Here is a 25,910-nt window from a genome sequence, read left to right on the forward strand (position 1 = left end):
ACTGCTCCTTGCTTCCCCAACAGGTCTGCAGCACAGTCGAGCTACTTAATATACTTCCGCGTCGTCTGAACAGAGTCAAGTTCGTTTGTTAGCTTTCTGAGCCAGACCAGTCACCTGCAATGTCTTACATTCATCCACTTGTCAAACACTCTTAACGTGCACTCGGGGCTTGGGGAGAGGAAGTGCATTTCATCGAAACCATTCAGATAACTGATGAACTGATGGTGAGTTGCTCACCCTGTGTAGCAGCCAGCAAGACAAAAAAACCAGATATCACGCAGACACGAATATCGGTTGCTATGCAACGGGCACAACTGGGGACATAGCAATGTGATGGGACATCATGGAGAATCTTGTTCACTCTGCATGGCAGCAACACTAACACCAACACCAGCATCAGCACCACGGCTAAGAAATCTCGATGTATAAAGATGCCGAGGTATCTCTGGGTAGCTTCAAGAGGTCCAGGTATCTCTGAGGTACAGAGTAGCTTCAACAGCAACACAAAATAATACTAATATGTTTTTGTCAAGCCTTGTAGAACAGGTTCCACTGTCCTAATGTTTGTATTGTGTTGTACTGTATGTATTGTCGAGCCTCCAGGACAACGCGATTGTGGACATGCGAGGCTGGAGGTCGGGGGCTGGGGGTTGGGGGGTCAAAGGGTCGAGACTTGTGTTTGGCAGGCTGTCAGACGACAACTCCTTGTCCCGAACTCTTCCCCACTTCTTGTCCCCTGAAAAACCGTTTCCGCTTCTGACTGCGTCTTTCCGGTTGTTTACATCCAGCATCATCTGGCCTTGAACTCTGTACGTCAGGTCGTTGGGCTGCTAACGGTCTTCACGTAACAACAGTATGACCAGCTCACATCTACCTACTTCACTTGGTCACATGTCAGGCGACTGCATCAAACGGGTTTATGTATATAATGATCTACACCTGTACACTGAAGTCCTTGTCTTATTGTCTGCTCCTGACTGACGTCAACGCCCTTGTTGAGGTCTCGCAATATTGTGTGCTATGGAAGGCGGGGGAATGCGGCCACACATGTCGGCCAGCACAATTGGGGGATGGGTGCTGGGTTGGTGACGTCTCCAGCGTAAGAAAGCAAACAAACAAACAAAGGGCAACAACACCTGCACACACTTTGACCTCCCATCTGTAGAACGACTTTCGCGTCAAACGTTCGCGCCACAGGGGAGGGGGAGTCAGTCTCGTGAAAAGCACGTGCCGCCTCTATTTATAGACGCACTTGGCTTGTGACCTACTTTTATCGACCTTCTTCCCCACACCCCCACCCCACCCCCAATGACGGTTTTTGACGCCATCATCGTGCAGCGACTACAACCCGTCTACTGGGAAAACGACTTTGAAGGAAAATGTCACCGCAAAAAAAAGAAAAAACTTCCTAAAGTGAAAGTTCTGGATGCACCAAGGATAGCTTTTTGTATTTTTACCGATACGAGCTGACCGACATTTTGTTTGTGAACTGCGAGGTAAGAATAGTCAGACTGGGGGTGGGGGGGTTGACCTGAGACTTGACCTCAACACCACGAACCCTTAAAGAACACGAAGACAACACAAACAGTGCAAGATACACGACACCACACAACAAGACACACACAACGCGAAGTCAATAAGACAGAGAACAATAACAGATTTAAAAACACGGAAATAAACAACAAATTAACAACAAAAAGAACAAATTCAGAGTGCGAAGAGAACACAGATACGAAGCTGACAAAGAACAAGAAGCTCAGAACACATCAGAACATGAAGAACACGTTAGAACACGAAGAACACGAAGAACACTGACATCAGAACACGTTAGAACACGAAGAACACATCAGAACATGAAGAACACTGACATCAGAACAACTCAAACTCACAGAAAGAGCAGACGTACGTGTGCGGTGTGTTCCACAGTTCTGTGTACACGTGTGTTCCACAATTCTGTGTACACGTGTGTTCCACAATTCTGTGTACACGTGTGTTCCACAGTTCTGTGTACACGTGTGTTCCACAGTTCTGTGTACACGTGTGTTCCACAGTTCTGTGTACGTGTGTTCCACAATTCTGTGTACACTTGTGTTCCACAGTTCTGTGTACACGTGTGTTCCACAGTTCTGTGTACGTGTGTTCCACAATTCTGTGTACGTGTGTTCCACAGTTCTATGTACGTGTGTTCCACAGTTCTGTGTACATGTGTTCCACAATTCTGTGTACGTGTGTTCCACAGTTCTGTGTACGTGTGTTCCACAGTTCTGTGTACGTGTGTTCCACAATTCTGTGTACGTGTGTTCCACAGTTCTGTGTACACGTGTGTTCCACAGTTCTGTGTACGTGTGTTCCACAATTCTGTGTACGTGTGTTCCACAGTTCTATGTACGTGTGTTCCACAGTTCTGTGTACATGTGTTCCACAATTCTGTGTACGTGTGTTCCACAGTTCTGTGTACGTGTGTTCCATTATTTCCTCGTACAATTTGCCTTCTGTCGTCTGCCTGGTTGCATGGGGACATGGTGTAGAGGGAGGAGCTGCTGGATGAGACAGAAGAGAGGAAATAACAGCCAAACACTGCCCCCCCCACAGGCCAAGAGATGCTTGCTGTCCACGTCACGAGTTGTTGGAAGACTTTGTTCATGCACACCTGTACATTGTTTGCAGGTGAAGATGTGAAGAAAGTGTTGCTGACTGGATGTGACATCACGCGGCTGTCAGTCTGTACATCGTGCCTGTAACGTGCTCAAGCCTCACTCTGCACGCCACTGGGTCTGTAACCGCCGCACTTTTATCTTTGACCTGCGCACCGAGGAAAGAGTGCATCGTCTGTATGACGACATATTCCTACACCACGGGAAACGTCGGACAGGTACATGTCAGTCACCTGACACCCTAGATTATCTGTTGATGCTCCTCTCTCCTCACAAACCCACTGACACACTGACACACTGACACACTGACACAGTGAACTCAGTCTCTGTACTCACCTGGCCGCCCTGTCAGGTGAAGCAGCCAATGTCATCAGGTGCTTGAGACATCAGATGATGAAGATGGCAACTCTGGGCACGAGTCACACCTGACTTCTCACTCACTCACACACACAGGGAGGGAGGGAATTCCGTGCAGGCTCCGTCAGGGGCTTCAGGTCCCAGTCACGTGCTGAGTAAGTCGGGGTCAACTCCACAAAGTTCTGTTTTCAAACAGAATCCGTGTGTTCAGTCTCGCGCCGCAGTTCAAACTGTGACAAACGTGATGTGCCGCCATGTTGTTCTCTCTATCCACCTTCACTTCAACTGATGGAAACACCTGACTAGGACTGGGGCTGGTCGTACTGAGGGGCAGTCAGGGGCCAACAACACAGTGTGTGTGTCTGTGTGTGTGTGTACGTGTGTGTGTGTACGTGTGTGTGTGTGTGAGAGAGAGTATCAGCATGGATATCGTTATTTCTCTCTCTCTCTCTGTGTGTACGTTTGTGTGTACGTGTGTGTGTACGTGTGTGTGAGAGAGAGAGAGTATCAGCTTGGATATCGGTATTTCTCTCTCTCTCTCTGTGTACGTGTGTGTGTGAGAGAGATAGTATCAGCATGGGTATTGTTATTTCTCTCTCTCTCTCTGTACGTTTGTGTGTACGTGTGTGTGTGTGAGAGAGAGAGTATCAGCTTGGGTATTGTTATTTCTCTGTGTGTGTGTGTGTACGTGTGTGTGTGTGTGAGAGAGAGAGAGAGAGTATCAGCATGGGTATTGTTATTTCTCTCTCTCTCTCTCTGTGTACGTGTGTGTGTGTGTGAGAGAGAGAGTATCAGCATGGGTATTGTTATTTCTGTGTGTGTGTGTGTACATTTATTCCAGTCGAATGTCGTGCTCTCTGTTGGAGTAGGAATCGTTGATGTTTCGTTGATGTTTCGTTGATGTTTCGTTGATGTTTCGTTGATGTTTCGTTCATGTGCAGAATGTTTGCACCTTGACATCCACATGAACACATAATGGAGGCTGAGTGTGACGGCGCGCGCCACCTTTATGCAAGTTTCAAAAACACAAAACAAAAGGCAAGGGCAACTGAGAAGAAAGTTCTCTACAGCTACCAATGGATACACAAGTTTCCACACAATCAAAGACATTATTTCCCCACACGGGCATTGTGCTCGCTCCTCACATTGTCCTTCACATCAGCCCCAAGTCTGTGTCCTTGTCCAGGTGTCTGTCATACTTTGTCACGACAGTGTCACGCGGTGCAGGCTGCCTCTCTGACCACAGACCATGGAGTTGGCCGCTGTACCAGTCATCAGGGTGGCAAGACCCGGGTGCAGGCTGCCTCTCATCCACACAAACACACGTTTGATGCCACCGTTCATTGTGCACGTGTCAGATGTGCACCAAGTGACCCCGGCTCCACCCCTACTTCGACCGGCAACACGGGTAACCTCGCGTGACTGCAACGTCCTCAGCACTCACTGACCCCAGCACTGGACAGCCGGTACTGCGCTACCCTGGGGGCAGCCACAAAGCCTGGCAGGGGGAATGGGAAGAATGGGGTCCCCTAGATTAGATATTACATAGATAGTAGCTCCGACCATCAAGGGTGGAGAGGTGGCTTTCTGCTGGTTTAAAAAAAAGGTAAAGGTAGTCCCCCAACTTTCGGAGGTGTTAGAGACCCCGCCTTTCTCGGGCCAGCTTTTTATGTGAGGAGGGGGGTGCCCATCTCTATCGCTTTCTTACCTTCCCAAACCTCCCTACAGCTGCGCTACATGGGTATCGAACCGGCTGGCCTCCGAGTTTGGATGTTAGAGCTTTAACCAATCTGTTATCTGCTTCTCTTTAGCTAATGTTTGTGTTTCTGCTCAGATCATCGGGAGAGTAGAAGTGTTTACCTTGTGGACTGGTGGAAAAACCAGGCGGTAGGGTGGGCTATGATGTGTGAATGCCAGTCCCTATCGTCTAGGATCGACCTCCAAACGACTTGCTAAGCTTGACCTCTCGCCTGCTACCTCTCCCTCCCTCCCACGCACTTGATTTTCAGACCAAAGGTCCCTCAGCTACACACCCTACCCTCGCCATTTTTCATCACACGTCTGTCTGATGAATCATTCGATGTTGTATTGGATGGCCACGAGGTTGAAGATGGCCTTGCCAGTCGAATGTTGACCAGGGATGGTCTTGACCGTGTGTCAGGTCAGTGTCTGGTCAATGTCAATGTTCCTGCAGGTGTCTCTTCACAGTCAACAGTTTGAAAACAGTTTCGAGATTTTTTTCCTTTTGTAGATTTTGTCTGTCATTACATCTTCCCGTGTCGCCAAATAATCCCGTAGAAATGTGACAACTGCCCCATCAGTAACAGAAGGTAATTGAAAACAAACTGCTGAGAAATGTATGAAAATAGAGAGCTGTGTGGTATATCACCAAATGTTTCCACATTGTTGTTTACTTTAAATACATCCACCTGTAGAATCAAGACATTTACTATCCTCTAAAACAAGACGAACCCGTGTTTTGTGTTGTGGAGCGAGACCGACGCCAGCGACCCGGAGCCTGTGGCGCTGTGCTCAGTGGCACCAAGACTGTTGCAACAGCTTCTGGAGCCCCGGTGTCACGAAGAATTACGAATTACCTGCGACCTTTCCTTTGAAGGTTGCTCAAATCATCATCATCATCATCATCATCATCATCATCATCATCAGGAATGTAAAAACACTAGTCGCTCCCAGTGAAAAACCAGGCGAAGAACCATAACAAACAACAACAAAAATGCCAGAAAAAAAAAACACTTAAGGGGTGAACAGGAAAATTATATATATATATAAAATTGAAGGCCAAAGACAATGGAGGATATAGTTGGAGAGGAGAGGAAATTTCTTTAGTGGGAAAATGGTTGCGGGTAAGCTGTTTCAATTGCTTATGTATGTCATATCTGCAAAAAGACCGCTCAATCAACAATAAAATATTTTTACATTGTTAAATTTTTCTGAGCATGATACAAAAACTGGAGTATATCAGTGTTATGATATTATTTTTCTTAACGCCTTATTTAAATTTTACAAAGATGTCTAATCAGTTATTTTAGAGAAATAATCATCTTTCCTCAATCCTACTGAAAGAAGCCTTCAAAGACTTGGCAGTAACCGACCGGTGTCAATGGTCTAATGACTAATGTGAGATTTTTTGTGAATTTTCTATTATTTTTTGTGAATTTTCTATTATTTCTGTGTCATGGACTCTATGAAATTCTGACATTTATCCAGTAATTTTAAGGTGGTTGTGTTTTCCAGTCCTCCTCCGCTTCTTTCCACACGTGCCGCAGTTGGCCGCTACTTGACTGTTGGGAGGCAACTCGATACAAGGGAATGAACTCCTTGAAAGCAAGTGAAGTAGATTTTGTAGAGTTTGTTCCCCTCCACCGCCATGCTTCATGTAATGAAATACTCTAAGATCTAGTTTAAGAAAACTGCCGCACATGAAAAAAGAAAATAAAACAAGCTGAAGAAAACGATGGATGCCTGTGTTGGGGTGGAGTGTGACCGGACTGTGGCGAGACTCCAGCTGAAGCTGGACAAGCGATGAAACTGAGAAACTGTTAACAGCCATCACACACACACACGAGTGGACTCGTCACAACACAGCAACCAGTCACTAGGGGAGGTTCCACTAGCCACCCTTACCACATAGCAGTAAATATTGAAGTGGAGTAGGTACGACGAAGTCTGTCCACAGACAAGTCCGCCTTTTGTGGATTGTTTATCGGAGAAATAATAATTGGGGTGAAGTAAGGTCAAGGAAGGGCAGTCAGTCACACATCAGCAGTAGATGTGATGGTTACGGCCCCTGCACTGCCCACTTTGCTTAGCGTGTTGCTAGTGCCGCTTAGCGTGTTGCTAGTGCCGCTTAGCGTGTTGCTAGTGCCGCTTAGCGTGTTGCTAGTGCCACTTAGCGCGTTGCTAGTGCCGCTTAGCGTGTTGCTAGTGCCGCTTAGCGTGTTGCTAGTGCCGCTGCTACCAACATTCTGGCGCTCTTTTGTGTCAAGGGAGGCAAGCTCCTGCAAAAACTCGCGCGTCAAAGTAGCCAGGTTGTCGTCCTTGTCTGTGGCGGGTGGTGGCGCCGGGTGGCGCCGGAGTGGGGTAGCTTCTGCGTCACGCAGCATGTCTTTCAGCTTGCTGTTCTCCGCCTGCAGCACCTGCAGCTCATGCAGCAGACTGTCCTTCTCCCTGGCCAGACTGGACCGCCCCAGCAGCTCCACCGCCTTCTTCAGGTCCTCGTTCTCCGTGTACAGCTCTGCGACACAAGGGCAGTCAGGCTGAGATGATGATGATGATGATGATGATGATGATGATGATGATAATGATACATTTTTATAGTTAAATCGGTGGTGAGATTATGACGAATGGCACTCATCCTACAAAGTTCAAAGCAAGCAGACATGAGAAATCTGCTGTCGAACAGTCCAACTAAGATGGAGAATGACAACTAAGTTGCGGACTGAGGTAGAGAAAGAAATAGTTGAGTTGCTTATAGGCAGAGACTGAGGGAGGCAAGGATGACTGAAACTTCTTGAGACAATTTAGTAGCAGTTCAGTCTTGTATGACTACTGATGCAACAAACTTCAACCACAACACGAGTTATATAATTAGTGATATGTTAATATCGTAGTGTTAGACACTAGATAGGTAGAGTTACATAATTAGCAATATGTTAATATCGTAGTGTTAGACACTAGACGTGTAGAGGTATATAAATAGTAATATGTTAATAGTAGTGTTAGACACTAGATAGGTAGAGTTACATAATTAGTAATATGTTAATATCGTAGTGTTATACACTAGACGTGTAGAGTTACATAATTAGTAATATGTTAATAGTAGTGTTAGACACTAGACGTGTAGCGGTATATAAATAGTAATATGTTAATATCGTAGTGTTAGACACTAGACGTGTAGCGGTATATAAATAGTAATATGTTAATATCGTAGTGTTAGACACTAGACGTGTAGCGGTATATAAATAGTAATATGTTAATATCGTAGTGTTAGACACTAGATAGGTAGAGTTACATAATTAGCAATATGTTAATATCGTAGTGTTAGACACTAGATAGGTAGAGTTACATAATTAGCAATATGTTAATATCGTAGTGTTAGACACTAGATAGGTAGAGTTACATAATTAGCAATATTCCTTCATTGGGGTCGGTGATGACCATGACGAGAACCGATGTGAGGGGAGGGCCTGGTCCCTACGTGGCTGGTGAAGATCCCAAAGACGTCTCACGTGAGGAACACGTAGGGGAGGGCACTCGTAACACGCACTGTACGTTTTTCTCTCCCTAGGGGGCGCGCCTCTTCCCCCCACCCCTTTAAGGAGTCTCCCAGCTGGCAGGTGTTTAAGGTGCTGGAGTGTGTTTGAGGGTAACGGTGCCCTGAAGGCTGTCTTTGATGGTTTTTTGTTTTGTTATTTTCCCCTGTAGCCCCGGGCTGCTTCTGGCTGACGTGTCCACAGCTGTTGACAGGCGGCTGTCAGGCATGCATGACGTGCCCCGCCCACCTTACCACCCCTTGACAGAGGGGTGAGGATGCTGAGAACACCAGCTCGCCTCGGGACTTCGGTATGAGGGATCTCACCCTGTCCATGGATACAGAACAGGCAGCGGAGGTGTGTAGAGATGGTTGAAGTGTGTGTCTGTTGTACATCATCCATGTCTCAATGACATACAGGTGAGGGTCTGGGGATAATGCTCAAACCTCCGCGCTCCCATCTGTTTTTTCTGCACTCTATCGCAGACAGAACTACTTTTGGCAGATCTGTTGGGAACCTCAGTGCCAATGTTGGCTGACTGTGCTGCGAAGGTAGATGAAGTGCTCCAGTGTGCGAGAGTGCGTGTCTTCACCATCACGTGCGGCTCCTACTATCGGGCTACAGGCAGGGTGGATAATCACTCGGTTGTCCCAGTGCTGATGGTCTGACTCAAGGCCTGGTGGTGAGAGGCAGCCACCCACAGACTGCATCTCGTGAGGTGTGCTGGCGGTCAGGGTGGAGGCAGCAGCCAGGAGGTCTCGGACGACAGCCAGTATTTCCCCTTCTTGAGATCATCATCCTCCAGATGCTGTCACTGCTCACTGTGTCAAAGGTTAGGTCGACGAAGGTTGTAAACAGGCTACAGTGCTGCTCCCCGCACTTTTGTTGAAGATGGCGCGCAGTGAATATCCTTCCGCTGCTGGGAAACCATGTCTTGGTACTGCATGAATTAAAATATTTAGAACAGCTGCTGTATCGCAGCTGTCTTCAGCTGTTTACAGCTGTGCATGACAGGGGTGTGAGCGGTTCATTCATCTCGAGGTCTTGCGTCTAAACATCTGCTTATCCTCCTGACTTTTAAGGGTAGAACATGTCACAGTCGGCCTCACTGGAGCAGGTGAGCGACAGGTTCATCGCTGACAGCCTGTCGATGGTGTCCTCAGTCAGGAAGCATGGCAGTCGGGAGGCTGTGTAGGGTTCACCTCATCTCTCTAGACTGTGAAGTACTCAGTGAAGTGATTAGTTCCCTGTGCACACGGGGGCCACACCAACACTTGAAACTTCGTGAAACCGCTTGTCTGCGACTCTGGCAGCTGTTCTGCTCAACTAGACGGTTGGCACCTGCCTTCACCTGTTCCGCACCTTTCTGTGCACCTTCACCTGCTTTTCAAGGGCTTCGGCAGGTCGTTGTGGTGCGCGAAGGAGGCGACACATTGCTACACGCAGGTGTGGAATATCTTAGTGGCATGCAGTAACAGCATGTCTGAGTGTTACAGACAGTAACAGCATGTCTGAGTGTTACAGTAACAGCATGTCTGAGTGTTACAGACAGTAACAGCATGTCTGAGTGTTACAGACAGTAACATGTCTGAGTGTTACATACAGTAACATGTCTGAGTGTTACATACAGTAACAGTATGTCTGAGTGTTACAGTAACAGCATGTCTGAGTGCTACAGACAGTAACAGCATGTCTGAGTGTTACAGACAGTAACAGCATGTCTGAGTGTTACAGTAAAAGCATGTCTGAGTGTTACATGCAGTAACAGCATGTCTGAGTGTTACAGACAGTAACAGCATGTCTGAGTGTTGCAGTAACAGCATGTCTGAGTGTTACATGCAGTAACAGTATGTCTGAGTGTTGCAGTAACAGTATGTCTGAGTGTTACAGTAACAGCATGTCTGAGTGTTACAGACAGTAACAGCATGTCTGAGTGTTGCAGTAACAGCATGTCTGAGTGTTACATGCAGTAACAGCATGTCTGAGTGCTACATACAGTAACAGTATGTCTGAGTGTTGCAGTAACAGCATGTCTGAGTGTTACAGTAACAATATGTCTGAGTGTTACAGTAACAGCATGTCTGAGTGTTACAGACAGTAACAGCATGTCTGAGTGTTACAGTAACAATATGTCTGAGTGTTACAGTAACAGCATGTCTGAGTGTTACAGACAGTAACAGCATGTCTGAGTGTTGCAGTAACAGCATGTCTGAGTGTTACATGCAGTAACAGCATGTCTGAGTGCTACATACAGTAACAGTATGTCTGAGTGTTGCAGTAACAGCATGTCTGAGTGTTACAGTAACAATATGTCTGAGTGTTACAGTAACAGCATGTCTGAGTGTTACAGACAGTAACAGCATGTCTGAGTGTTACAGACAGTAACAGCATGTCCGAGGGACGAGTACAGCAGGTAGAAAGCGACAGAAGGACTAAAGGTCAAGAGGGCGAGAAGCAGGTAGAGACTGACGCATGTTGCGGTCGTTGCAGTCCTGGAGGCTGTTTCGGTGTTCCTGCAGCTCCGCCTCCAGGTTTTCTTGCACTTCCTGTGCCTCCACCAGCTGGTTCTCCAGCTGCACCACGCGCATGCTCAAAGCGTCCACTGTCTGGTTCAAGGACGACTGTGGAGAAAAATCCTAGCATCAGTGAAAGCCTGACTGTGTCACGTTACCTGCCTCTACACGTGACTGTCACGTTACCTGCCTCTACACGTGACTGTCATGTTACCTGTCTACACGTGACTGTGTCATTTTACCTGCCTCTAAGCCAGACCTGGGCAAAGGCCGGCCCGCGGGCCGGATCCGGCCCGCCTCCTGTCTCTGACCGGCCCGCCCGCTGGCCCGCCGGCCAATATGTATACTATATATACAGTATTGGGTAAAACTGAGTTAACTTTATTAGTCCGGCCCTCTAAAACCAACCCAATTTCTCATGCGGCCCCTTGGGAAAATTAATTGCCCACCCCTGCTCTAAGCATTACTGTATCGTTTTCATGTCCTGTTTGAAGTTTCACCTTTTTCACCATGTCATTCACCACGCTCTTCACCAAGCCCTTTACTTTGTGTTTGTTAGGTCCCTCGTCCTTTTCCATTTCTTTTTGATCCCTTTCTTTCTTTACCATGACCTTTTGATCCCTTTCTTTCTTTACCATGACCTTTTTGAGCCCTCTCTATCTTTACCGTAACCCTTTTGAGGTCTCTTTATCTTTTCGTGACTTTTTGTGGTCTCTTCCCTTTACCATGTCCTTGCTGAGGTTCCTCGCTATGTTCCTCGCTATGTTTGACCCTCACCATGTCCTTTTTGAGGTGGGTCTTGTAGTCCTCAAGCTCGCCCATGCGCAGCTCCACGCTCATCTCGCGCTTGTTGAGGCGCCACTTCTCGCGCTTGAGGACGTTGACGAGGTTGCGCGCCGAGTCCAGGCCGCTGTGGAATCTCTGGATGATGCTGGTCTTGGCGTCGTCAGCGCCCTCCGTGCTCTCGCTCTGGTGACAGAGACAAAGGTCAGCACGTGACGCACGCAGTGGATCTCTACAGAATATCTTGACTGGTATGTAATGAAAACATGACAACGTACAGGTGACCTCAAACACGATCTTAGCGTGACGGACAACAGGTGACGTACGTGACGCCAACTGTGACTGTTTGACAATATATAGATATACCTGAGTTACAGGTATCTTTACACAAACTCAGCAGTTACGTGTCTCTACCCTGACTGTGTCACGTGTTCTCAACCCTGTGTCACGTGTCTCTAACCCTGACTGTGTCACGTGTCTCTAACCCTGACTGTGTCGCGTGTCTTAACCCCTGACTGTGTCACGTGTCTCTAACCCTGTGTCACGTGTCTCTAACCCTGACTGTGTCACGTGTCTCTAACCCTGACTGTGTCACGTGTCTCTAACCCTGACTGTGTCACGTGTCTTTAACCCTGACTGTGTCACGTGTCTTTAACCCTGACTGTGTCACGTGTCTAACCTGACTGTGTCACGTGTCTCTAACCCTGACTGTGTCACGTGTCTTTAACCTGACTGTGTCACGTGTCTTTAACCCTGACTGTGTCACGTGTCTAACCCTGACTGTGTCACGTGTCTAACCCTGACTGTGTCACGTGTCTTTAACCTTGACTGTGTCACGTGTCTCTAACCCTGTGTCACGTGTCTAACCCTGACTGTCTCATTTTAATGTCTTTGTTTAGGTTTCTCCTCGTCTACCATCTCGTCTAAAGCTACATCAATCCACATTCTCCTCTCTCTCTCCAACACGTGCGCACACACACACAGACAGGATGGAAGACGAGAAGAGCATGAGACATGGAAAGAACAGTGATGGAGTTGGCTGTCGGCCTGTCACGTGACTTGTTTGTTTGCAGATCAAAGAGAACTAACAAAGGGGGAGGAGCCACAGGTCAAGGCAGGAAGTGACGTAACGACAAGACTGTGGAGGGAGGAGGAGGAGGTGGTGGCTGACCAAGATGTACTTCTCGTCGATCTCCGTCAGTAGGTCGGACACGTCCTCCAGCTGCTCCAGCAACTTCTCGGCCGTCGCCATCAGCCCCTCGTTGGTCTGCTGCCGCCAGTCGGCGAAGGTCAGGGACGACGACGCCATCTTGCTGCCCCTACAAACGATTACCAGGGGGCGCTGTGAGACTGCTGCACCCGCATCTACACTTAATACATTACAACTGTGACATACTCCTACAGCTGCATCTAATACGTCACAACCGTACCATCACCCACTAATTAAAGTCGGTGAAACACACTGTGATATTAAAGGAAGGCGTTGCCATGGTGCACAACTCCTCCAAGACCCTGACACTCTTTCCTCCTCCCACTGAAACCTATTCGCTATTTGTGCCTCAAGAACGCACATGCGCAGTCACACACACACGCCGCTCGTGCACACACACACACGGAAAGTACGAGGCAACACAAGGCGCCGCCAGGTCGACCTGGAGGTCACAACACGTGGTGACCTTCGCTCAGCGGGGTCACGCCTCGTAACGGGGACACGCAGCATCTGTCAGTGTCGCCAGGTGACGAGGGGATGAAGTGCGCGCTGTGTCTCGCTGTCAACAGCTTTATGGCCTGACCCTCACATCCCTCACTCACATCACCTCTCAGTCTGTGCTCACAGGCATGGGGGGTGGGGGTGAGGTTCCCCGCTCACGGCTCTCCATGTACATAAAGTAAGGTGACCAGACGTCCCGCTTTTGACCTCGTGTCCCGCCTGCTCATCGGGCGGGACCCCCAATGTCCCGCTTTGTGGCTTTCTAGCAAGTCCATCAAATGTCCCGATTGTCTTCAAAAATCTGAAGACCGTACGCTGATTCGGCGTTCTTTGACGGTTACGACACCATCTTGGGCACCTGTCCCGCTTTCGCCCCCGAAACGTCTGGTCACCTTACATAAAGACAACAGCTCCATCTGTCACCTGTCCTACAGCTGGACATTGCTTTAGGACCTGGAGGCTGGTGTCAACTGTGGAGGCGGGGGGACATTCTTTCTCTCGACAATCCGAGTGGTCAGTCTTGTCAAACTTGCCAGAGACCTTGTCAGTCCCTTAAAATACGTTTTGGAGGGGACTGTCCTGACATGTTCTGTCCTGTAGTGCTAAGTGCTAACCCTGTCCTGTAGTGCTAAGTGCTAACCCTGTCCTGTAGTGCTAAGTGCTAACCCTGTCCTGACCCTGTACAGCACAGTCAGTACCCAACTGCTGTCAAAACGCTCTCCCCCACAGCGGTGTACAGTCTACAATCCCTACAATCACGTCAGCTTCTTTTATTCCTAATCATTGTGACACCTGGAGACGTGCTCATGACTGCTGCACCATCAGTCGTCGTGACAGCTGCACGGTCCAAATGACAGCTGCCATCTACCTGTCTGTACGTTCGTCTGGTCAGACCGTCATTAAGCTGACTAGACAATCCTCCTGCCACTGCCCTCACTGCACTGTTGGCGGGGTATGTGTCAGGCTGTTGGCGGGGTGTGTGTCAGGCTGTTGGCGGGGTATGTGTCAGGCTGTTGGCGGGTGTGTGTCAGGCTGTTGGCGGGGTGTGTGTCAGGCTGTTGGCGGGGTATGTGTCAGGCTGTTGGCGGGGTGTGTGTCAGGCTGTTGGCGGGGTGTGTGTCAGGCTGTTGGCGGGGTGTGTGTCAGGCTGTTGGCGGGTGTGTGTCAGGCTGTTGGCGGGGTGTGTGTCAGGCTGTTGGCGGGTATGTGTCAGGCTGTTGGCTGTGTGTCAGGCTGTTGGGGGGTGTGTGTCAGGCTGTTGGCGGGTGTGTGTCAGGCTGTTGCGGGGTGTGTGTCAGGCTGTCCGAGAGTTTGCCGGGCTTCAGTCCCTTTGTTTTGTTTGCAACGAGTCACAACAGAGCTTAACAGCGGCATGGGGGTCTGTCCGCCATTCCTCGTGGCGCCACCTACTTGAAGGTAACGGCTTTGTATGTGCAGTACACCTGCGTAAATCAGTTGAACAGAGGTTACAGCGTGACAAGGAGCAAAATGAGGATCAAAGTTGTCAACAGCTTCTTTCAACTAAAAATGTTGACAACCAGAAAACTGCTGGATGAGGTGATAGAGTGAATCACGTGACTGGACCGGGAGGAATGTCGTAGTGACGTGACAAAGTCAATCAATCAACACGATAAGCAGAACTTTGAAAACAACATTTAACTGACAGGAGATTTGTTGCTGCGGAAACTGGTCAAGAAGACGAGTTCGTGATTAAAGATGGAGGCCGCACGAGACGGCGAGCACTGACAGGTGTGCAGGTGACTGAGCACCACTCACGTGACTCACGATAGTTATGAGTTTTTCACGAAGCCTTTGCCTTGCCCACGGCAACTGCACATTAACACTTCAGAGGCATGCAGTCCTCACTCCCTTTCACTTGTGATTATCCTCCCTTTGCCTGTGATATCGGAGGTGCAATCTACTTCCTCCTCTCCTGCTCCCTCCACTCAGCCGCTGCCAACCGTCGGCAGTGATGGCTGCGGGCCTGTGATGACACGGGCTGACTGGTGCTCAGCAGTCTTCTTGCTGTTGGTGGCGCCAGCGGTGTAGGCAAGCCGGAAGTCGTGATACATGTCACACGTAGCGTCTTATCCACCAGCAGGACATCGCGGACACGACAATTATCAAGTCAGACAATACTCCTGTCACACAATGATGACATCACGCAGTCTTCATGTCACACAATAATAAACTACATAGCATAGAGTGTTGACAGCGCGTTGGCTGGCTGATAGGTGTGTCATCGACATGGAGAGACTGGCTGATAGGTGTGTCATCGACATGGAGAGACTAGCTGATAAGGTGTGCCATCAGGTAACAACAGTGACGAGACTAGCTGATAGGTCAGGTGTGTCCTCAACATGTACATGGTATCTACACGGTCACTAGGCTGTAACGATGGGCGATTCAGGCGAATCTATTTAGATTCAAATTATTTCTATTCTCCTTGTGGTCAGGGGAGAGCAGTCGCGCGAGCGCTGACGCGGCTCTGGTGACTCATTCTTTTACGTCATATATGAAATGACGTAAATGAGCTTAGCACAGCGTAACTAGGGCGACGGTAGCCAATGGAGGGAGAAGCCATGTAGTACTTGTGATTGGTTGGCACAGTCTCCAAGAAAGACTGTTAGGAGGTCGTCCTAGTTACCTGGTCGCTAAGGACCTGATTGGTCAGGAGGGAAAAAATGACCAGTTAACTTAGTAGATCTAACGTTTCTCGTGACAGTCGAGAGCTGTCCGGTGGCGCAACGGTTAGCGCTGTTAGCGCCTGTCACCAATACAGTGAAGGTTGGCTGCCCTGAGTTCATTTCTCGTCTCGGGCACGCTGTTCTTTCTCTGCACGTGGCATCTGTTTACAGGGCTGGCTGCTTGCCGTAATATAGCCTTAGTTGCTGACACGGCGTAAAACACCAATTCCCCCCCCCCTCTCGTGACAGTCGAGACCAAGCAGTGAGAGAGTACAGAGCTCTGTAGAGAGTAAACATTGTGTTAACTGCCTTCAACGTTATATCCAACGTTCTTCAGTGGAAGATTATCATTTGTATTCTGAGTTGTGGTGTAGCAATTAATTCCACTGGAATATATCAGCTTTGCCGATACAAGTGGTGTGGCTTTAATGTGGCTTTAATGTGGCTTCTAGACTCACGAACTTCGTGAAATAATTCGTCGGATATAACCTGCTGGTCCAGTCGGTCATCTCGCCAGCCCGTCTGATAACTGTATGAGGGGGTTGACACTGAGGGAGTAGTGTTCTTTATTTTGTTTCATCTACATCTCATCGTTAATTAATTTCATAAACATTAAATGTGTTAATCGTTGGTCAGACCTAAACAAGGTGAAAGAGTGCGGCGAGCGTGGTTTACATGAGATGTTTACACGCGCTCGCAGACACATCTAAACACACTTTTCAAAACGTTACGTAGGCTATGACACTATATGTACAGCCACTAGACTATGACACTATACACTGTATCTATACAGCCACTAGGCTATGACACTATACACTGTATCTATACAGCCACTAGGCTATGACACTATATGTACAGCCACTAGGCTATGACACTATACACTGTATCTATACAGCCACTAGACTATGATTGTACACTGTATCTATACAGCCACTATAGTCTATGACACTATACAGTGTATCTATACAGCCACTAGGCTATGACTGTACACTGTATCTATACAGCCACTAGGCTATGACACTATACAACTGTATCTATACAGCCACTAGGCTATGACACTATACACTGTATCTATACAGCCACTAGGCTATGACACTATACACTGTATCTATACAGCCACTAGGCTATGACACTATACACTGTATCTATACAGCCACTAGGCTATGACTGTACACTGTATCTATACAGCCACTAGGCTATGACACTATACACTGTATCTATACAGCCACTAGGCTATGACACTATACACTGTATCTATACAGCCACTAGGCTATGACACTATATATACAGCCACTAGGCTATGACTGTACACTGTATCTATACAGCCACTAGTCTATGACACTATACAGTGTATCTATACAGCCACTAGGCTATGACTGTACACTGTATCTATACAGCCACTAGGCTATGACACTATACACTGTATCTATACAGCCACTAGGCTATGACACTATACACTGTATCTATACAGCCACTAGGCTATGACACTATACACTGTATCTATACAGCCACTAGGCTATGACTGTACACTGTATCTATACAGCCACTAGGCTATGACACTATACACTGTATCTATACAGCCACTAGGCTATGACACTGTACACTGTATCTATACAGCCACTAGGCTATGACACTGTACACTGTATCTATACAGCCACTAGGCTATGACACTATCTATACAGCCACTAGGCTATGACTGTACACTGTATCTATACAGCCACTAGGCTATGACTATACACTGTATCTATACAGCCACTAGACTATGACACTGTACACTGTATCTATACAGCCACTAGGCTATGACTGTACACTGTATCTATACAGCCACTAGGCTATGACTATACACTGTATCTATACAGCCACTAGGCTATGACTATACACTGTATCTATACAGCCACTAGGCTATGACACTATACAGTGTATCTATACAGCCACTAGGCTATGACTATACACTGTATCTATACAGCCACTAGACTATGATTGTACACTGTATCTATACAGCCACTAGGCTATGACACTATACAGTGTATCTATACAGCCACTAGGCTATGACTATACACTGTATGTCAAGAAGTCAGCCTGTCCACAAGCTACTCGCCATGTTTCCACACCCGACGCTCAGCACTCGGCTTGTGCGCCCAGCATCTCATTGCTAGGTCCTGTCGGCTCTCCACCGTCTGTCCCCCCCCCCCCCCCGTCACGTGAGACCTTAGCCACTGCCCCAGCTCACAACAAAGTCTAGCATTACCTAGGGTAGGTGTGGGGGGGCATCCGGTTGAAGCGTAGGGAGGGAGGTATGGGGTAACACCTGTTTGTAATGCCGTTGCCCCAGTAGGTCACGTGGTGGGGATGTGGCGGTCGCCGGTCGTGGGACGGCCTGCAGGGTCTGCGATTTTTATGTCTGGATTTATGTCGGCCTCCCTTCTGAGCTTTGCCCTACATTGTGTGCAGCTCAGGGCTACCCACGGGGTAGTTTTATTTCACAGACAGGCGCTGATAGGCTGTTATCTCCCCTTTGTTACCCACGTCCTTACACGTCACAGGCAGGGTTACCTCCCTCGTCTTATCCATGGCGTACAGGGCCATCACTCATGTCCTGCAATCTTTGTTGTTTGAAAGACTTTGGCTATGCGACTATGAGTGTGCTAACTGTGCACTCACACAACTATGTGTGTGCTAACTGTACACTACACAACTATGAGTGTGCTAACAACGCTACACTCACACAGATATGTGTGCGCTAACTGTACACTACACAACTATGTGTGTGCTAACTGTACACGCACACAGCTATGTGTGTGCTAACTGTACACTATACAACTATGTGTGTGCTAACTGTACACTACACAACTATGTGTGTGTGCTAACTGTACACGCACACAGCTATGTGTGTGCTAACTGTACACTATACAACTATGTGTGTGCTAACTGTACACTCACACAGCTATGTGTGTGCTAACTGTACACTCACACAACCATGTGTGTGCTAACTGTACACTCACACAACCATGTGTGTGCTAACTGTACACTCACACAACCATGTGTGTGCTAACTGTACACTATACAACTATGTGTGTGCTAACTGTACACTATACAACTATGTGTGTGTGCTAACTGTACACTCACACAACCATGTGTGTGCTAACTGTACACTACACAACTATGTGTGTGCTAACTGTACACGTACACAGCTATGTGTGTGCTAACTGTACACTCACACAACCATGTGTGTGCTAACTGTACACTCAAAAACCATGTGTGTGCTAACTGTACACTATACAACTATCTGTGTGCTAACTGTACACTCACACAACCATGTGTGTGCTAACTGTACACTCAAAAACCATGTGTGTGCTAACTGTACACTATACAACTATGTGTGTGCTAACTGTACACTCACACAGCTATGTGTGTGCTACCTGTACACTCACACAACTATGTGTGTGCTAACTGTACACTACACAGCTATGTGTGTGCTAACTGTACACTCACACAACCATGTGTGTGCTAACTGTACACTCACACAACTATGTGTGTGCTAACTGTACACTCACACAACTTTGTGTGTGCTAACTGTACACTCACACAACTATGTGTGTGCTAACTGTACACTACACAACTGTGTGTGTGCTAACTGTACACTCACACAACTATGTGTGTGCTAACTGTACACTCACACAACTATGTGTGTGCTAACTGTACACACACACAACTATGTGTGTGCTAACTGTACACTCACACAACTATGTGTGTGCTAACTGTACACTCACACAACTATGTGTGTGCTAACTGTACACTACACAACCATGTGTGTGCTAACTGTACACTCACACAGCTATGTGTGTGCTAACTGTACACTCACACAACTATGTGTGTGCTAACTGTACACTCACACAACTATGTGTGTGCTAACTGTACACTCACACAACTATGTGTGTGCTAACTGTACATGTACACAACTATGTGTGTGCTAACTGTACACTCACACAACTATGTGTGTGCTAACTGTACATGTACACAACTATGTGTGTGCTAACTGTACACTCACACAACTATGTGTGTGCTAACTGTACATGAACACAACTATGTGTGTGCTAACTGTACACTCACACAACTATGTGTGTGCTAACTGTACATGAACACAACTATGTGTGTGCTAACTGTACATGTACACAACTATGTGTGTGCTAACTGTACACTACACAACTATGTGTGTGCTAACAAAGCTGCACCTTCACACTTTATCTAGCTATTAGCATGCTAACAACTGTGTCGTCATGGCGGCTCAGTGACAAGAGGGAGGTATCGTGCAAACAAGGTGTTGAGGCCGTTGTACGGACTCTCCCTTTCCGCAGCTTTTGTTGGGAGGGAAAATGTCCGACAAACTGCAATGGGGGATCCCGTTGTTTGACGAGAGCAAAACTAACAGCTGCTGTGACGTCACAACCCTAGCCTATATGGTAGTCAGTGAATGCTCCCCTAGACAAACCAACTGTAAGCTAATTTATCTCGTCTTATAGTCTTCCCACGTCAGCGCCAGTCCCTCCCTACAGACAGTCCCTCCCTGCAGTCCCTCCCTACAGACAGTCCCTCCCTACAGTCCCTCCCTACAGACAGTCCCTCCCTACAGTCCCTCCTACAGACAGTCCCTCCCTGCAGTCCCTCCCTACAGACAGTCCCTCCTGCAGTCCCTCCCTACAGACAGTCCCTCCCTGCAGTCCCTCCCTACAGACAGTCCCTCCCTACAGTCCCTCCCTACAGACAGTCCCTCCCTGCAGTCCCTCCCTACAGTCCCTCCCTACAGACAGTCTCTCCCTGCAGTCCCTCCCTACAGACAGTCTCATAGTCTCAAATAATGACGACAGCATCGCTACAGCGCATTGCCGTGTGGGGCGGGCAGCTGATGTACTGAATGGCTTCAGTTCAGTTCAGTTCAGTGACTGAAGCCCTGACACCAGGTACTAGAAGCTGTTTACTGTTCTGTCCTCTAGGCTCGAGGGTGGCCCGGTGGCGCAGCGGTTAGCGCCTGTCACCATACAGTGAGGGTTGTCTGTCCTGGGTTCACCTCTCGTCTCGGGCACGCAGCACGCTGTGTTTACAGGGCTGACTGCTGGCCGTGATGTAGACTTAGCTGTGGCTACAATACCTATTCCCCCGCCTCCCCTCAAGGGTGTGGATGTATGTGTTTGTTGAACTTACTGCAATCTCTCTTGTTCACACATCCGCTGAGCCGTGCGCACAGGTCGCGCTGTGTGTTCATCAGCCAACCCCTGACCTCGTGGCCGCACGTGCATACATTAACAGAAACCTCAGTACGCAAGACACTGAGCCCCCCACTTCCTGCTTTATATGGTTTGTCAGGAGAAAAACAGAAAGGAATGATTGTTATAAAAGAGGGAGAGAGAGAGGAGGAGCTGATGGGGGTGAGTGGGAGGAAAAGTAACGGGCGGCAGAGAGTAAACTGTAAGATGTGAGCGGGACAAGTCGACCTCCCGCCTGTAAGCAACTGTCGACACCATCACAATCGTGTCCAACTACCTGCCACAACACAAATCTCATTCTCTCTCAGGGTGGGGTGGGGTGTACATGCACCTGACTGAAGACCCTGACAAAAGGGGAGACTGGACACGTGTCTCTGTCTCACCTGTCGATACCTGACTGTGGGCGAGACAAACAAGTTATATGAGGATTTTATGGAGGACTGGCTGGCATAGGTTTACATCTCTTTTACATAATCACCCTGTGTATGTGTCAGTGACACAATGGCTGGGTACTACAGTGCACACCCTGACACAGGGACTACAGTGTACAGCCTGACACAGGGACTACGGTGTACAGCCTGACACAGGGACTACGTCACTATGGTGTACAGCCTGACACAGGAACTACGGTGTACAGCCTGACACAGGGACTACCGTGTACAGCCTGACACAGGGACTACGTCACTATGGTGTACACCCTGACACAGGGACTACAGTGTACACCCTGACACAGGGACTACGTCACTATGGTGTACACCCTGACACAGGGACTACATTGTACAGCCTGACACAGGGACTACGTCACTACGGTGTACAGCCTGACACAGGGACTACGTCACTATGGTGTACAGCCTGACACAGGGACTACGTCACTACGGTGTACAGCCTGACACAGGGACTACCGTGTACAGCCTGACACAGGGACTACGTCACTATGGTGTACACCCTGACACAGGGACTACAGTGTACAGCCTGACACAGGGACTACGTCACTATGGTGTACAGCCTGACACAGGGACTACGTCACTATGGTGTACAGCCTGACACAGGACTACGTCACTACGGTGTACAGCCTGACACAGGGACTACGTCACTATGGTGTACAGCCTGACACAGGGACTACGTCACTATGGTGTACAGCCTGACACAGGGACTACGTCACTACGGTGTACAGCCTGACACAGGGACTACGTCACTATGGTGTACACCCTGACACAGGGACTACAGCCGCGGTTCTCAAACGGTGGGGCGCGTCCCCCTGGGGGGGCGCGACGTGCTTACAAGGGGGGCGCGAAGGTGGTCATTTTTTTTAAGTTTCTTATACCGTGTTAGTGAAATTAGCTTACATTGCTGGCTAAGGGGCGCGCGGACGTACCTTTGTTCGTCAGGGGGGCGTCACAAGTAAAAGGTTGAGAACCGCTGGACTAGGGTGTACAGCCTGACACACTGACACGTGTGTGGTGAGTCGTGTCTAGTCTCACCACAGACTCACTCTGTCTCTCGTCATTTCTTCTTTCTGTCTTTCCAGTGGTGTGAGTGACTCAGTGTGACCGCCACTGTCATCACCACACAAGTGACAAGTGTACAAGAGTTGGAACACTGACTTGAGGTCAGTTAAACAAAATATTTCTCCTTCATTTGAAGGGGAAATCTTCAGCAACGTTCATTTAAAAAATCAAAATCCAAACTTTACTTACCAAACTGTGAACTCCCGAGGTTGAAGGTGAAGATAAGGCGAGAGGGGGAGAGAGAGACTGGTGCACGCTCCGGACGACGAGAGAGAGAGACTGGTGCACGCTCCGGACGACGAGAGAGAGAGACTGGTGCACGCTCCGGACGACGAGAGAGAGAGACTGGTGCACGCACCGGACGACGAGCAGCAGACGACAGACGAGGCTGACAGTTGCGCCGCCAGGCGTCACGTCAGGTCACACTGTCACGTGCAGGTGCTGGTGGTGCGCCTGACACCTTGACACCCGCACACTCTTCAAGCAGCCACCAGGTAGGTAGACAGGTGAGAGGCTGACCAACCTGTGTGAACATTGACTGGTCCTGGTGTGACTTGTACACAAATAATAACAATGACGACAACAAGACAACATCTGATGGTCTGCCTGACACTCGGCTGGAAGTTGACAGGTGGCGAGAGGTAAATAAACAAAGACCTCTTCCATGGCCTGCTTGGTACACGAGGCTCCATGCTTGTGGCATTACATTACAAGTGATTACATATGAGGATAGACTACTGGTGGTATTACATTACAAGTGATTACATATGAGGATAGACTACTGGTGGTATTACATTACATATTAGGATAGACTACTGGTGGTATTACATTACATATTAGGATAGACTACTGGTGGTATTACATTACATGTTAGGATAGACTACTGGTGGTATTACATTACATATTAGGATAGACTACTGGTGGTATTACATTACAACTGATTACATATTAGGATAGACTACTGGTGGTATTACATTACAACTGATTACATGTTAGGATAGACTACTGGTGGTATTACATTACAACTGATTACATATGAGGATAGACTACTGGTGGCATTACATTACAACTGATTACATATGAGGATAGACTACTGGTGGCATTACATTACAACTGATTACATATTAGGAGAGACTACGACTGCATTGTTGTCATGTAGCACAAACATCAAAGTGACAGTTGGCCTCAGCTAAGTTCATAAAGTATTGCTTCCTTCTCCACCAACACGAGCACATGGTGCGCACAGAATACAAGTTCATTTCATCGTCAACGTCATCGACAACATCAAAGATAACAATTCGAATGAGATAACTCTTGAGAAAACAAAATTTAATTCAGGCAAGACGACTGTCAGACCTTACCTTCCGTCCTCATCTCTCTCTTTGCTTCCTTTACTGACACCTTGTCGCACTCGGCTTTCAGGTGTTCACTGGTGACACAGCTTGATCGTTTAAAGCACAGGGTGTTCACTGGTGACACAGCTTGATCGTTTAAAGCACAGGGTGTTCACTGGAGACACAGCTTGATCGTTTAAAGCACAGGGTGTTCACTGGTGACACAGCTTGATCGTTTAAAGCACAGGGTGTTCACTGGAGACACAGCTTGATCGTTTAAAGCACAGGGTGTTCACTGGTGACACAGCTTGATCGTTTAAAGCACAGGGTGTTCACTGGAGACACAGCTTGATCGTTTAAAGCACAGGGTGTTCACTGGTGACACAGCTTGATCGTTTAAATCACAGGGTGTTCACTGCAGACACAGCTTGATCGTTTAAAGCACAGGGTGTTCACTGGAGACACAGCTTGATCGTTTAAATCACAGGGTGTTCACTGCAGACACAGCTTGATCGTTTAAAGCACAGGGTGTTCACTGCAGACACAGCTTGATCGTTTAAAGCACAGGGTGTTCACTGCAGACACAGCTTGATCGTTTAAATCACAGGGTGTTCACTGGAGACACAGCTTGATCGTTTAAATCACAGGGTGTTCACTGCAGACACAGCTTGATCGTTTAAAGCACAGGGTGTTCACTGCAGACACAGCTTGATCGTTTAAATCACAGGGTGTTCACTGCAGACACAGCTTGATCGTTTAAAGCACAGGGTGTTCACTGCAGACACAGCTTGATCGTTTAAATCACAGGGTGTTCACTGCAGACACAGCTTGATCGTTTAAAGCACAGGGTGTTCACTGCAGACACAACTTGATCGTTTAAAGCACAGGGTGTTCACTGGAGACACAAAAGTGAGAATGTTCACAGAGGTTTACTGGGTGTTTGTTGTTTGTGTTTACAAAAGAACTCTCCATTACTCAAATACTGGAACCTTTCATGGAAGAAGTCTAAACACTCGGGAGAAGGCGCGTGCACTTGACTCATGTCGGCGTTCAAACAATCATGGAGAACATTTCCCGCAAGTCAGTTAATGAAGATTGTGGGACAAGAGCAGTCAAACCTGTTCTTCCTGCCTGTGTGAGCAGACTGTTTGTGTCCATGGGGATAGACTACATACACTCCCCAGGCGTTGTACGGGTACAGTCAACTTCTGACCCTGAGGATGGGATGAACACGCACACATTTCAGATATATATATAGTGATGACTAATGTAGCTGACAGTATAGGACTTCACACTTCAGTGATGATGTACCTGACTGTAGAGGACTTCACACTTCAGTGATGATGTACCTGACAGTATAGGACTTCACACTTCAGTGATGATGTACCTGACTGTAGAGGACTTCACACTTCATTGCTTATGTACCTGACAGCATAGGACTTCACACTTCAGTGATGACTAATGTACCTGACAGTATAGGACTTCAGTGATGACTAGTGTACCTGACAGTATAGGACTTCACACTTCAGTGATGACTTATGTACCTGACAGTATAGGACTTCACACTTCAGTGATGACTTATGTACCTGACAGTATAGGACTTCAGTGATGACTAGTGTACCTGACAGTATAGGTAAGGTGACCAGACGTTTCGGGGGCGAAAGCGGGACACGTGCCGATGATGGTGTCGTCACCGTCAAAGAACGCCGAAAAAAGTGATTTTTAAAGACAACTGGGACATTTGATGGACTTGCTAGAAAGCCAGAAAGCGGGACGTCTGGTCACCTTAGTATAGGACTTCACACTTCAGTGATGATGTACCTGACAGT

At 48.0% G+C, this 25,910-nt stretch overlaps 1 protein-coding gene across 2 annotated transcripts; it reads right to left on the minus strand.

Moving 5' to 3' along the window:
- Positions 1 to 3,989: 3,989 nt before the first annotated feature.
- On the minus strand, positions 3,990 to 25,270 carry LOC112571220. 2 transcript variants are annotated; one of them, XM_025250078.1, is made up of 6 exons: positions 24,109 to 25,270; positions 22,937 to 23,270; positions 12,752 to 12,899; positions 11,575 to 11,766; positions 10,755 to 10,905; positions 3,990 to 7,266 (listed from the first exon to the last, which is right to left on the minus strand). In XM_025250078.1, exons 3-6 carry the CDS (start codon positions 12,887 to 12,889, stop codon positions 6,785 to 6,787), a joined length of 963 nt encoding a protein of 320 aa, XP_025105863.1. In that variant the 5' UTR covers positions 12,890 to 12,899; positions 22,937 to 23,270; positions 24,109 to 25,270; the 3' UTR covers positions 3,990 to 6,784. The 2 variants fall into 2 exon arrangements, with proteins under 2 accessions (XP_025105863.1, XP_025105864.1); XM_025250079.1 differs by lacking the exon at positions 24,109 to 25,270 and having other exon boundaries at positions 22,937 to 23,401.
- Between the last annotated feature and the right edge of the window lie 640 nt (positions 25,271 to 25,910).

The sequence above is a fragment of the Pomacea canaliculata genome, linkage group LG8, assembly GCF_003073045.1.
Source record: "Pomacea canaliculata isolate SZHN2017 linkage group LG8, ASM307304v1, whole genome shotgun sequence".
Taxonomy (NCBI): domain Eukaryota; kingdom Metazoa; phylum Mollusca; class Gastropoda; order Architaenioglossa; family Ampullariidae; genus Pomacea; species Pomacea canaliculata.